General features: G+C 40.4%; 1 protein-coding gene across 1 annotated transcript in view; it reads left to right on the forward strand.

The window, feature by feature from the left end:
* The window catches only part of ADK (adenosine kinase), a 560,564-nt gene that overhangs the window by 29,974 nt on the left and 515,561 nt on the right, over window positions 1-15,029 (forward strand). Inside the window, exon 2 of the mRNA XM_019555561.1 lies at window positions 751-825. Within this exon, the coding sequence (XP_019411106.1) occupies window positions 751-825 (75 nt within the window). The remainder of the gene's footprint in view (window positions 1-750; window positions 826-15,029) is intronic.

Genomic DNA, 15,029 nt, shown 5'->3' on the forward strand with positions numbered 1-15,029 from the left:
AGCAATGTGGTAGCTTAGAATCTAGTTTTAGAAAGTCTACTGGGAACAGCTGCATTCACAACAGCTTGTTTCTATGCCGTGTATTTAGTTCCTTGGTATTACTACTTTGTCAGTCGGACTACACTGAATACTACTTTTGACATTAGCCTTTATCAAATATTTTAATAATAATAATTTCCTCTAGTTATTCATATCTATTCAGAACCTACTGTTTGGCATCATGGATTGTATCACACATTATAGAAAAACTATAAGAGACCAGCTAAGTGGAAGTGCCGAGGCCAGTTTGGCTGTTAACTGTTACCTTTTTATAAGGTTAAGTGTACTATTGCCTGGATAGCAACTTTATCAACTAAACTTGGTTATGGAACTCTACAATCTCATCTTCTACTGCGCTTTTATAAAATCCGAGGATGGAACCTAAGTGCACCCTACACCCCTGTGGACACGTCAGTTGATATGCCGTATTCATCCTTCATCTGAATAAAATGCTACTTAAGTGAATACAGAACCTAACTTGTTTGAGATTTCTATTCAGTGTAGAACACTGATTACAGGTTTGGCTTTTTGAATCAAGTCACCTGTGCAGCTCTCAACTGGACAAAACTTAAATATTTCTGTCCTTTAATATACGTATTCAAGAAACAGTCTTGTTCCCTGAAGTATTTTTAATTTGTTTCTTATTTACTTTAGTGTTTATAATAAAATTAGAAACATGAAACTAATTTTTTAATACTGGTTCTTTTGTAGTGAAAATGTCCTTTTTGGGATGGGAAATCCTCTTCTTGACATTTGTGCAGTAGTGGACAAGGACTTCCTTGACAAGTAAGTCTTAAGATTTTTCACATTAAATAACTTATTAACGTTACTGATATTTAATTAACACAGATGTAAAAAACCTGCTTAAAGTTAAGCTCTTAATTTAGTCTTTCTGAAGGTGTTGTGTGTCCTGGAAGAGACTAGTAGTGTATTATTAAACTGATTTTCAGCCCCCTGGCTCTGACCTTCTTTTGTCTTTGTTCACTGGCAGCAGTTGCTGTATCCTTTACAAATGGTGGTGGATAAACCTTTTTGGTAGTCCTGCCACAAATTATCTTCACACCCTACCTAAGTGCCACTCTAAACTCCTTCCTCTTCATGGTCTGCTACTCTGCTTTCTACTCTGAGCCTTGTGCTCCCTGCTCCGTCTACCTGTGTGGCCTGCTCCCTCCCTGATCTGCTGTGTGCCACACATGGAGGCTGCCTATGGCACCCGTGCTGCAGGTTAGCCACTCCTGCTTTAAAACATCCATATGGGTATTTCAGGAAACTATTGTTTATCTAATCTAAGCTGCACATGCTTTCTTCCCTTGGCCTTTAGGTTTTATATTTTCTGAACTCCATCGGTTTTTTTGTTAGTTTGTTCTTCATTGGTTCCTTCTGATTCCTCAGCTTGTTCTAAGGTTCCTAGGCTTGCTTAAGCAGTTTGTATACACAATGGTAGTTTTTGCTTCATGCATTACTCCTAATATAGTACAATATTTTCTGAGCTTAACTTTTTGTTCCCTCTCAAGAGCTGCTTCATATTTCTTAATGGCTTTTGTTCTGCCTATATCTTTGTTTTTAGTTTTAATGTATTAACAGAACTATGAAAATCCCAAGAACAGCCCTGCCACTCTAGCATTACCTCTGGCATGAAACTGTCACAGGTTTTGAGCCTTCCGTATGAGTCCCATTCCTTCCAGCTGCCAAAGTGGGGATTTTTCCCCTGCAAAGTGGGGTTTTTCCCCATTTAGCAAGTAACAAATGGGTTTAGGCCTATCCTTCAAAGTGCCATTTTCATAATTTGGCTTTCTGTTGTATAGAATTGATTAATATTCAGTGTTCTCTCCATTTCATACCATTAGTAGTTAATAGAATTGTTGGACTCAAATCCATTTCTCAACCTTGACTGAAGAACATTTACAAGTTTACTTTTCTTGACTACTTGTTTTCTTCATCCATCTACTTCATATTTCTTGTGTTTTTTCTGTGAAAGTTCCCTTCTGGTATTTAACTTATATTTTTGTGAAACAAATTGTTTCATTGTGTTTTGTATTTTAAAGTTCTGTTTGTAGTAAGTTTGAAAAGAAATCAGAATGACATGACTTGGGCAAGAGCAAGACTGCTTTAGAATAAAAGAATGATTTATTTTTGAATATGTATGAACATTTTGATCCCTGATGAAAAGGGCCCCAAATATTGTAAGTAATGATACCCTACCCCCCTGCAAAAAAACAACCAAAACCAAAACAAAACTCCACACCATTCTCATTTAGTGCCATGCAATAACATTTGCATCAAATCTCCAGAAGTTTTATTAATTCCCCCCCCCCAAATCCTCTTATTGCTGCTATAACAATTGTTGCAGAACTTGCTGCACAGCAGTGATGGATACTCTCTCAGCAATGAGAGAAATGTACTGGGGATTGGTAAAACAAAAGTGTTACAAAGATTTAATTTAGCTATTCGCTGGGATGCAAGAGAGCTTAGGCTGGTTTTGCATTATAATATTTTCCTGGCTAAAGGTGATGTAGCCATGCTTGTTCCTTGTCCACCAACCAGTTTTTAGTCCTGTAGGTAGAAGTAAACCATCTTCCTGAATCGTGCGAGTCCTCTGCGAGCGTTATTACGCCAATAAAATGCTATTGTGGATGCTGCATTATTTGCTGGTTAACAGCCCATCAGCAACATTCCCGCAACACTTCTGTCCTTCCCAGCAGAACTCTGATCACAGTTTTGAAAGTTGCTGCCTAAGGGGTCACCTTGACTGGGAAGTATGTGGTGCGATTTCCTTTCCATTAAGCTAGGCCATCTTTTGTAAGCAGTCAGGCATGTTTGTGCAAAGACAGAACTTCAGGTAGACATTGGACTGCAGCATGGATCAGAAAAGAAGCCCTGGGTCAGTCTGACCATTTAAGGCCATGTGCAAAACAAGTGCAGGAATAAAGATGGACATTGCAGAGAGGATAGAAGAGCTTGGATACAACTGAGATGAGAAGCAATGCCAGACGAAAGTCTCAGATTGCCACCCATTACCCTTCCCACTAACTGAATCTGTTGACCGTGTTTGGCTTTATCCTCACCAGTACCCAGATAGTGACAGAAGATTCAGAAGAGGGAATCTCAGCAGAAATCAGCAACAGAAAACTCATTGACAAGCACCATGGTAGGAGATGAAGACAAGGAGAGGCAGTCAGGCTACACTATATGCCTAGTTCTGGCTAAGAGATTCAGTCCAGTAAGAAAAAATATTTAAAAAAGAATGTATGGGTTGTGTTTTCTTTCTTATGCTTAAGCTCCAACCTCCCCTTGTTCTTAAAAAATGGTGGCTGTATGCAGGTGTCCAGAGAATAGAGGAACTGACTTGGGAAATCACAAATGTGTTCTGGTACTCAAATAAGGGAATCCTACAGTAAGTTGATAGCCATTGGGTGTAGCGGCAAAATGGAATTTCCACTAACCTAAATCAGTTAATCACAAAAGGAAACATTAACTGAAACAGGTGTGAGTACCAGGGTTATAGCAAATAACCAATCCAATACATGGCCAATCAGATTATGAGATATTTGAGCAAATCTGTTGAGTAAATGTTGCAAAAAAAAGTGCCTTGGGTTTATCTAGTTCAGTTGCCCAAGTCTAAAAGACTTGCTGTCAGGCTCTTTTTGAATTTGAGACTTAGAATTTGAGAGATTTTGCTGGGGCCTCAAGAGGGTTACCTTACGTTGGCTTGTAGAGCTGGTCCTGCCCCACTGTTTTGGGGTGCTTTGTGTTTACCTAGCCCCAACTATCCTTTTGTCCTCTGGCACAATCTCAGTAATAGTCAAGATAATATTTCTAGGAAGGGCAGTCTTATTTCAGTTGTAACTGCAGGAGACTAGGTGCTGCTGGCATCATTGTTGACAGCACTGTCTACATAAGGGGATAATCGCAAATGGGTGCAAGCAGCTGTAATTCTCTGCCTTTGAGATCCTCAATAATGAATTCTCCAGCAGTCAGGAGAACTATAATTACAACTGCCTGACTAGCTTAGCAATATTGATTTTTTTTTTTTTTTTAACTTAGAGCTTGGGATACTGTATATACAATCTTTTTCCCTTATGGCTTTAGACTCAGGGGGTTCACAACATTTTGCAGCCCTGGGCCAGAGCTTGTGTTTTGTCTTGTGCCACAGCTGCAAATCTCTACCCCTGGAGGGCTCAAACAGATATGTCCTTCACTGCAGATATCTGGTCCCTCTCTAGCTAGGTAAGTGCAGGTACAAGAGAGCGGTAGGGAAGGTTGTTGAGGAGGGGGCTGTGGAAAGAATGAGTTCAGTGCAGTTTTGAGATGCCTGAACCTCTATGCTTCCCCAGGTCAAGTTAGATCTTCCCAGGCTGGTTTCAGCTTCTTCGTGGGCTGGAATTAACCCAGGGGCCATAGGTTGCCAACTCCTGCCCTAGGCTTTTGACAGCATTCTACATACTGCTTACCATGCTGAGAACTATGGAGCAATCTTGAAGCTGTCCCAAAGGTAGTCTGTCCCTCTATTTCCTTTTATGGAAATTTTTTCCTTTCCTTTCTGTTAACATTAATAATGTTGTATTCTTTGTTTATCCACTGTGCCTGCTGGATGTATCTTTGAATTGTCCACAGCACACCTGCTCAGAGACTGACCTTAATCAGAAAGAGGAATTACTTGGACAATGAAAAACAATATATTTTTGTTTTTGTGAGGGAACTGCTGTGGATATATGTAAACAGTTCTGTGATTTAATGTAGAACCAGTTGGGACCTGGTGGTGGTTGGTGTGGGTGTGTTCCAAATAAGCTGTTTAATAAATTTGAGTATTTAAGTATTCCCTGTTTGTTACTGTACAATGAAATATTTTCCCCCCAAAAGCATGATTTATTTACCAAGTCTTAAATTTTATTACAGCCCAAATGAGCAATTTTTGCACCAAATCCTTAAAAATCACTTATAGATAATTGAAAATCCATATTCAAGCCGATTAGTTTTAAGTAGTACATAAACAGAGCTCAGTGCCTTACTACAACAGTGCATGAAAGTGATCTTTTAGAGTCTCCTTTAACTGTACAGCCACTATGTCAAACTTGCCATGCCCTGCAGGCTGGATAAGTGGTGCTGGTCCTGTCCTTGGGCTGAATCAGGTCTGCAGACTGTCTCTGGGTGTTCCCTAGGCATGTAACACAAGCGCATAGGTCTAACCTGAGACATGCCCCCTCCCCACCACCTGGCCATCATGGGGAGGGGCCAGGTGGTAGGGTTCTGCTGGTCCTGTCTTTGACACTTCTGCTGTACAGCATCTCAGTTGGTTCCTGTAACTTCTTTTGTGTCTGTGTCTGACTGTTTGAAATCAGTGAATCATGTTTCCATCTCAGTGTTCCACTTACAGGTACACTTTGCTGCAAATTGTATTTTTGCATAATATTGGCAAAGCAATAACAATAGGGATATTTGGCTCACTGAGATCGACCCTAATCAGGGTTATTTCCTGTGTCCTCTCTGTGTATCAAAAGCACATTCAACAGCCATCCTACAACTGTTCAAAGACCAGATACATCTTTCTTTGCTGCTCACTAAATACTTGGTATATTGTTTCATCAACCAGAAAAACAGTGTAGGTTAAATCCCCACAAATTGTCACTGGCATTGCAGCCTTAATAATAGGAACACTTTTGTCCTGGAAAATTGTTCCCACTAATTATATTTTAATTTTAAAAATTCTAATTTTCTGAAGATTTGAGCATCCCTTATTTTCCCCAACTAGCCAACATTTTATTTGTCAGTGAAACATAATCTGTAAGTATTTGTGTAAGGGTGTGCATATCCTCATTCTGCACGCAATCTCTCGTCCAGTTGCAGTTACAGAAGTCCATTATATCAGATCTGTTTGTTTTTCTGCATTTTGTCCAAGATCACAATCTTGTACTATTGGCCTTGACACCTGGATGATGACCATTTGTTGCTCAGCGTACGGTCCCAGAAACACTGTTTGACTACATGCAACTGATCAGTTAAAGGGATTTTGTGTGATTTGCCCCTTGGTTGTCTTGCTTTCACTGCAACAAGCTGTACAAGTGTAAAATAATTATTGTCTTTAAATCTAACAAAAGTTCATGATTCACATTTCTGGGGAAGAGTGAGAAAATATATGAGTTTTTGGAGAAGAGACCTATGTAAAATAGAAGGAAAGGTATATGTGGGAACTTAAACCTGATTCAGGAAATCCCTGTGCATAATGCTGACATCCTACAGTATGTTGTTCCATAGGTAGTATGGCTGTGTGGGAGATGATGGTAATGGCTTCTGCTGAAACAATCTTTTTTGTTAAAATGTGTGGTGGTCAAGTGTGCACATGATATGGGTATTGCAGTACTGGAAGCTATATGACAGAAGTTTTACAATTAAATTTTCTTATGTAGTCATGGTCCTAGGCTGGTTGTTGTGATGGAAGTAAAAAAATTGTACATTGGTTGCCAACAGCTTGTTGTCCATGTTAAATTGTAAGTAGGCAAATATTCCCCTGTTACTCCTCCACAATATATTTGTCACTAGGAGAAGGTAAGATTTAATCAGTTCATTCAAACTGTGCCATCAAAAATGGGAACGTAATATCATTAAATTAAATTGTAGTTTTATTACAGGATGCAGGCTGTCTACAAAAAGTTGGCATTATCTAATAAAATCCCAGCTGAGATTGAAGAGCCAAAGTTTAGGTACATATAAAAGCAGCAAGTAGCCTGATGAAGGGGAAATCTTCAGGGATTAGGAAGTCTACAAGGAACCCTGGTGGGTTGGTTTCTGTGTGAGCCTTGGAGCAGGGTAACTCTGGGGCAGGCAGCAGAGTGTAGGAGTGAAAGGACTGTTAGGAGTAGAGGGACTTTTCCATGGAGCCTCTGAATCAAGCAAGGCATGGGGTTTGAGAAGTGGAATTTGTGTTAGTAGTTTTAAATGGACAAAAGCTCAGAAACTCTGAGAAATAGAGTCAAACTAAGATCTTGGATGTGTTGGCAGTCCTTTGGGTACTGAAGAGGTGGACTAGCACCCTGGTGTATTTTTTTTGTTTTTAAGTTCAGGTCTGTTTTCATTAGTGCAGAACATGCTGATAGTGCTTACTAAAAATTCCTATTTATAGTTGACCTGAAAGCTGTGCCGCTTCCTTTTTGAAGGGTGCCTTGCAACATGGATCCATTGCCTTCTTAATCCCAGACTGACAACTGCGCATGTTCCAGACTGAATTTTCTAATATTCAGGATAGAGTAAACCTTTAATTTTATAAAATGTATAAATACGTTAGCATTATATTTATTAAATCAAAGTATTGATATTAATAATGTTTCATAAATAAATACATTAATAAATTATTAACAGTTTATATACTTATGCATGAGAGGAGCCTTTCATCACTAATGTGCTTAGAAAAGTTTGTAAATGTAATTGTGGCTGCTTGTGCACTGCCAAAACTGTGGTGGTAATGAATAATACGAGGGCTTCAGATAGGCATCTTATAAAGGAGTATATGGAAAGATCAACCTTTGTATGGGCCGTTCTTTTCTGGTTTTTTAATCTTTTGGGCCATCCTGAAGTTGAGAAATCATTTTGGGGGTGCTTTTATGTAGTTGTTTGTAAATTGCAACAGGGTGTAGAATGTCAGTAAATGTGAAATGTTTTAAATTTTATAATTTTGTCTTTATTATTGTTTACACATCAGTTACTTAATTTTCAGGAAATACATACCTCCACATGGTAGCCTCAAATATATTGCATATAGAGGGGTTTTTATTCTTTTAATGCAACGGAACATTTGCTATTTTTTCCTACCTTTTAAAGTAGAAAACTTGTTCTTAAGCAGTTAATTTTCTATTTTCTTTTGCACACAATGTGAAGGGATGCATAGATAGTTTCAGCTCAAAGTTTTCTAACATTAAAAACTGATTAAATAAAATCAGAAGTAAAACATTTTTCTTGATTATTTTTTTCACGGTATTTGTAAAGCATATCATCAAGCCAGTTTTCCATGTCCAAAATGGATAAAAAGCAAACATTCTAAATTTAATTACTCTTAACTTTCATATTTAATGTGCTATTCACAATATCACTAAAACAGATGTTTAAAAATTGTTTCAAACTACTAAAACACATATTTCCCCTTGTCTTCATAATGAAACAAGTAAGAGCTCTTTTGTTAAAAAACAGAGCTTCTGTGACAGGAGATATTGCCCTGAAAACCATTAAAAGCTACAAAACATCACATATTTTATACAAAAAAGGAATTGCCATTGATTGGGCTGAATCATTCTCTAGCCAAAAGATTGATGAGTCTGTGGTCTAGACTTGCAAGAGCGTATTTTCTTTTATACTGAATCCATTACATAAGGACATGATTTAAGTTGTAAGTTTTGGTACAAATGCAGACATTCCTTTTTAAGACTAGTGTGGCTCTGGTTTTATAGCCCTTTCCTTCCTTCTAAAACCAAAATTGATGACAACAAATGGGGAATGTTTCTAGTTGCTATAGTAATGAAGTAAAACAGTCTCATAATTGCTGCAAAATTATATTGCAGTTAGCAGTCCAGTTTAAAAATAACAGACATTTTGTACTAGGTTTTTGTTTTTATTTCAGTGGTTTGCTATTTGGGTTATATTTTTGTGAGAGAAGATTTTTATTAAAGCTTTGTTTCCTTACTGTTTGGAATTCCTTTAACTTTTAAAAGATGCTAGGAAAATGACAAAATTTGATAGGAGTATTTCCCTAGACCCATTTATTAGTGGGTTATGTTATTTCAGACTGTTCACACTTTATTGCGTCTCAGTGATGCACACATTTTGGGGATAAAATGCTTAATAGGGTCATCTGCAAAAAAATAGGCTCTAGTGCCCATATGTTTTACTGCTAGTATAACCCTGTATTATCACATTTGGCTTCCGTTGCATACAATAAGATCATTTATGTCTTTACAGCCAATCTTACCTAAAAAAAATATTCATTCATTCATCCATCTTTCTTTATGAGGTGTTTCAATGTATATGTATCATAAATGCACTGTTTGCTTTATATGACCTTTATAAGAAGGTAGCCAGTGTTTTTCAGTCCTGCCTGTAAAGATGGCAGCATGTCAAGTACTGTTTACAGTAGACGCTTTTTATCCTCGTGACTTTGCATACTTCCTTTTATACAACCAGTTGCACAAGACCACAGCTTCCTAAAAGTAACAATGTCAGTGATCTGGTTTTCCTTTTGAAACAGCTATACTTCAGCTTTACTTTGCCATTCTGAAGAGCACAGACTCATGATTTTGCATATTTGTAGATGTTGGCTGTTCAGAATACCAAGAGTTTGAGAAAATGGGTTGCGGTCAAAATGATGGGGGTCATGATATCCATAAGTTTTATGGTATGGAAATTAAAATGTAGAATTTGAAGGGTTAGCAAATTGCAGGAATTACAACAGAAGGGTGGATCTTGACTTTGGGTCCTCAGTTTATCCACCAAGATTAGGTGTTTTTGGGGATGATACCTTGATCTTTGGCACAACTTTTAAAACTCAGCATATTACATTTTCATGTGGAAGTGGTTTTGTCATTTTTACTGCAAAGAGTCAAAGTAAAAAATATCTCTTAATAGCATCCTAGGAATGTAGGGCTGGAAGGGACCTCATGAGCTCATCTGGTGTAACCCCTTTCTCAAGGCAGAATCATCCCTGACTAAACTGCCCCAGCCAAACATCTATCTAATCCCAGCCAAGTCTTTCAGAGGTGGAAATTTGAGAGAATTTCTGGCAGTTTCAAAGAACTTTTCAAACTACAGCAAAACGTAAATCCTGATCTTAAAAACAAACTCTCTGTGGTTATGAATGTTTGATTCTGATGGTCTTTGAATAAATGTTCCTTAAACAATGAATGGGCCATAAACATTCTTGTTTGTTTGTTTTTAAATTAACCCTGAAACAGAACCTGTCTTGTGAGAGACAGCAAAATATAATGTTTATGTTCTTCATTTATGTCCCAGAGAAATCCCTATTTAAAAGATTAATATAGTTGCACATCAACAAAGTTGAGTGGCCAGAGATAATTTTTTTTTATATTCACCTGAAATTATATATAAAAAAACATTCACTTCAAAGAAAAGCACTTAAACCTGGATCAGGCCCCCACTGCAACCCCCATCTCCTCTCCCCGCCCCACAAGCTGGATCTAGCCTATTGGCCAGATTTGGCCTGGGTTTGGGGAGAGACCAGGCATCACCCATGCAGCTTGCAGGGTGAAAAAGTTAGGCACCATTGGGTTACATGATTGCACCTGTGTGGAATTTGGTTTCATTTTGATGATAAACTATAGAGAACATAGGTCTGTAATGGGCCTCCTGCACCAGTGAACTGAGTTCCTTGTGTTTGCAGGCCATCATTACTCAAGGAGTTCCTAAAATAACCACTTCAGACCCTCACATGGCTATAAAGCACAGTACGCAAAACAACAAACCCAATAACATGCCAGAGATTAAAGGAGGGGAGGTAAGGACACTACCGGGGCTTCACTACTACATTTACAGGGGAGTAATTGGTTAATATATGCCCATAGGAAAAGAATTGTTTGTTGCACTACAGAGTAAAGCAGAACCCTTCCGAGTCCTTGTAAATGACCTAGTCTTAAAAACATTTTTTTTCCTGATGCCAGTTTTGGCAGTCTACTGATTAGAAGACTCCTGAGTAGAAGAGCAAGACTGCAGCCAGGAACATCTGAGTTCCTTAAGTACTAGCAACAGCATCAGTGAATCCCAGTCAAAACTCCCACGTCTTAGCTGTGACCAGTATTCCCGTGTTTCGAAGTGACACCTACTCCCCTACAAGGTAGTTACTTGTAAACTGCAATTGCATTCCCATTTACACTGCTGCTTAAAACAAGACAGTGATTCACAGGATTGTTACTGATTGCCAGTAGATGATATTGAAGCACAAGTGTTTGAAGTTATATCTTGGTTAGGTTGAATGTGGGAAGAATACTACATTAATAATGTGCATGTATGTCTCCATTACAGGGCATGGAAAAATGGGAAGAGAAAAGACTGCTCTTCAGTCCCTTATCACTTGTTATTTTGTTATATTTAAATAGAACTGTTTATGTGATTGTTATTCTTGGAGGATTTTTTTCCCCTGCTTCCAGAGTTGAAATAATTGAAAGTTGGGGCTTGAATTTGAAGTAATTATACTTTAAACTAAAGCAGTATGAATACAACTTACTATTCAGACTGTTAAAATGTATAGGTACACTAAGTACAAATGAGAAAAATTTCACTCTGTTGCTCTGAACATTTTAAACCTAGTCTGATACCTGGGAAAAAACAAACAAACCAAAGTGTGTTTTTAACTGAAGAAAGGCAACGTGTTCTGAGAAATGGTGGTCTTGAGAGTAAAACCTGCTACTACATATTACACTATGTTTCCAGCCATTCCAAATGAAAAATTAAGTCGCTAATTGAAAAATAATGTAAAATGTCCAGAAATTTGAAGTGTGTAATCCTGAACTAGGGCTAGGAGGATATGAAATAGGAAGTTGGATGAGTGTATTAAGAAAAGATTATCAGAGCTGTAGCCAGAAGTGTAGATTTTGATTGCAGAATTCTCTCTTTCAGATTTTCAGGTTGCATATCTTCCTTAAGAAAAGCTAAGGATCCTTCTGCTTTTCTTATCTTTCTATTCTAAGTTTATATTTTTTGTTGAGACTTTGGGTTCTGTCCTTCTGAATTAGGTTGCTACCAAATTATTATTCATGGAGGTACTAATTAAAAGAAATTATGAATTGCTGTGTCAGTAACTAACTTCTTTCTCCTTTTAAAATGCAATTGTTGACCCACTTCCAAAATGAACAGTATAAACTGTCTTTTTGTCTTTGCATCCTATTAGCTTTATTATTTATTTAAACTGGTGTTGTTTTCATCAAAGTTAGAGGTGGAAAAGACCAGTTTGATGTTTTCTCCACCCCCTGCCAACATGGGATTGTTCCCTACACTAAATATTTTCATTTTTTGCTACGTCACATTTAAACTACTAACAGCAGGAGAACAGTAAGTTGTGAACAGATCCTCCTAAGTCAGACGTGTCAAACTCACCTGGTCCTGTGAGCTGAATGAGTGGTACTGGGCTGGTTCAGGGGTCAGATCAGGCCCATGGATTCCCCTGTTTCCCTTCTCAGGGTGAATCCAGTACCTATGGTGCTATAACGAGATGGTGCCTAAGGGCCGCCACCATGGCCCACTTGGGTTTCCCCAGCTTGCAACCTACTCACTCACCTGCTGTGCCTTCATTGGTAAATGTAACAAGTGGGTGTCCCAGGGCTGGTTGAGTTGTTGGCCTGCCCTGTTGTCTGAGGGCTAACTGCCTCCCTGCCTCTCCTGCTACACCTTTGATGAAACAATTGAAAGTTGTTAACCAGGCCAGTGGCTGCCCATTTACTTACGCTATGCCAAGGGCCTATAAACAGCTCTGAACCTCCCCTTATACCATGTCCCATGCCTTGCAGATAGTATCCATAGCCTAACACCAGGCCTAAGAAACCAGTGCCCCAGTCTAGGGTTTTTATTCCCGTGCCCTCATTCTGTTGCCTCACATCTGGTCCATCACTCCCATACCCTCATACTGGAGCTTGCAATCTCTCTGTCCTCATGTCTGGACTCTCAATCCCTATGTTCCTGCACTGGGCTCTCAATCACCCCTACTCAGGGCTCCCTTTCCCTCTGGCTCCTGCCCGGCTGAAGACCCTCTTGGTCCCCCCACTGGGGCCTCATCTCTTGCCCAACACTGGGCCTCCTTCTTGCCTCTGGAGCCTCACACCCAGCTCCCCTTATGAACCTCATATCTCACAGTGCACCTGGGCCATCTCAGGCCCCTTCATGACCTGAACCCGGCTTCAGGCCCCACACACTTAACCTGGGCCTTTGCTTTGTCTTTTGGGGTGTGCTTCCCCAGCCTTCCCCTTTCTGGTGCCCCATACTCACCCTTAATGGGGGAGACACAGGTGTGCCATTTCCTGGGACAGCCCCACCACACCATCCAGCCTCAGCAGGATGTAGTTTTAGGTCATGCTTCAAGACCAGGAGTCTCCAGCATCCCCATAGAACCTGGCTTGTACCTCCAAGATGTTACATAAGCAGCAGTTCCGGTGGTGGCTGTGGGGCAGTGTTCCTGCCTACCATGTGGGAGATCTGGGCTCAAGTCCCAGCTGAGGTGACTTGGGGTGAGTGAGATAAGAAGCAAATCTTCTTTTAGGCTAGGCGCTAAAAGAAAAGAAGCAAATCTTCTTTTGAGGCGCTACTTCATGGTTGGGCGGCTAGGATCTGGAATCAACTTCCAAGAGAAGTGGTGCTGGCTCCTACCCTGGGGGTGTTTAAGAGGGAGCTAGACAAACAAGGTGGCAGGGAGTCAGACTCAATGATCTGCTCAGGTCCCTTCCAACCCTAGAAACTATGGGTGATATTCTCTCCTTGGCTGCTAGCAGCGAACTGCTGGCTCCACTGCTCAGGGCCTGCTTTTATCACAAACAGCTGGGCCCTGTTTCCAATCAGGCAGTTGTGCCTGATTGGAAGTGCAGCTTCCTGCAGGGTGCTCTGCTGCTTGCCCAGACCCTCTGAGTGACAGACTGCAACTTGTGCTCTGTTACAGTAAAGAAAATTAATGAGGGGAGACCGTTTACATGGGGTTGGTGAGTCTCCTGGGCCTTGCTCCCTCTGTTTTTTCCTCATGTCCTGTTTTCGCAGGCTCTGACAGCCTTAAGGGTTAGATTTGTGGTCTCCTTCCTCCACCACAACCATGTCCATGCTTCATAGGTGTTACTGGTTAATCGTTGCAACGGGTTAGCTCATCCCCCAAAACAGTGTCAGGTGTCCTGTGGCCTCTAGGCCTGGCTCAAGGGCCTTAGCCTTTCCAGCCTTTACCCCTTTCCTTTAGCTGGGTCCATAGCCCAAGGTTCACTGTTCTGGACCCCAACTTTGAGGACCCAGCCCGTCTTGCCCTTCTCAGGTGTCTCACCCTCTTGGGTTCAGGCTCCTGGTCCTGATATTCTTGCCCTATGGCCTTTTTGACTTAAGGACACCTCTGTTTTGGGCTGTTCGCCCTCTGTGTCTTGGTCCCTGTTCTAGCATGGCTCTCTGCCATACCTCCCTGGCATCTTATGGCTTTGTCATTGCCTCTTATAGTCACATCTGGACAACCAGTTCAAACAGGAATGTAAAAAAAGCTGCCACTTTAACAAAAGCTCGCACTGCTTGGCGTAAATGAACAAAAAAAAAAAGAGAGAAAAAGAAAAAAGCATATTGTGGGATAAACAAACAAACATATTTGCAGCCTTTATTCCATCAGGCTTTCACTGCTCTCTGTTTCAGGCATTTAGTGCCTGTCAGGGTCCCTCAGGCACCTATCCCCTACTGATACCTTTGTCCCCTATAAAGTACCATTCCCCGCCCTTCTTTTTCCTAAGCTTCCTTTTTTAAGTTCCTCGGAGCATGGCCCCTTCTAATCAAGTGACTGTTCCTCTTCAGCATAGCTGCCTCTCCTTAATTCTAATATGCAGTTTTCTCTGCTCCGTGGCTGCTGCTCAGATTTGCCACATGTAAGTTCCTCTTTGGTAACAGGAGCAGTTGGCTTCCTGTTACAGGTGTCCACTTGTGGACCCACACCACATGTCGCACCCATTCTAACCTATCCAGGATTTGTACTACACGAGGCACTCCCTATTCCCCTTGGTCAATTGGAGTGGGCACTGTATGCAGCAAGGTTCCTGAACCAGCTATGGGGGAGGAGAGCACACCTTGTGTGGCACAGATCTTGAAACCTGTGGCATGCATTCCAGGCCCTATGCAATGTCGGTCAACTCAGACCCAGGGCATCACTGGGGGATAGATCCAGCCTCTGGGGTGCATCTTTGACACCTCTGTCATAAGCAGGGATCCTGGTTTTCTCTGATTGAAAAAAAACAAAACAAATTCTCTGATTTTTTTTTTTTGATTTTTTTTTTTTT

This window comes from Crocodylus porosus, unplaced genomic scaffold (assembly GCF_001723895.1).
Source record: "Crocodylus porosus isolate Cpor-Errol unplaced genomic scaffold, CroPor_comp1, whole genome shotgun sequence".
Lineage (NCBI taxonomy): Eukaryota > Metazoa > Chordata > Crocodylia > Crocodylidae > Crocodylus > Crocodylus porosus.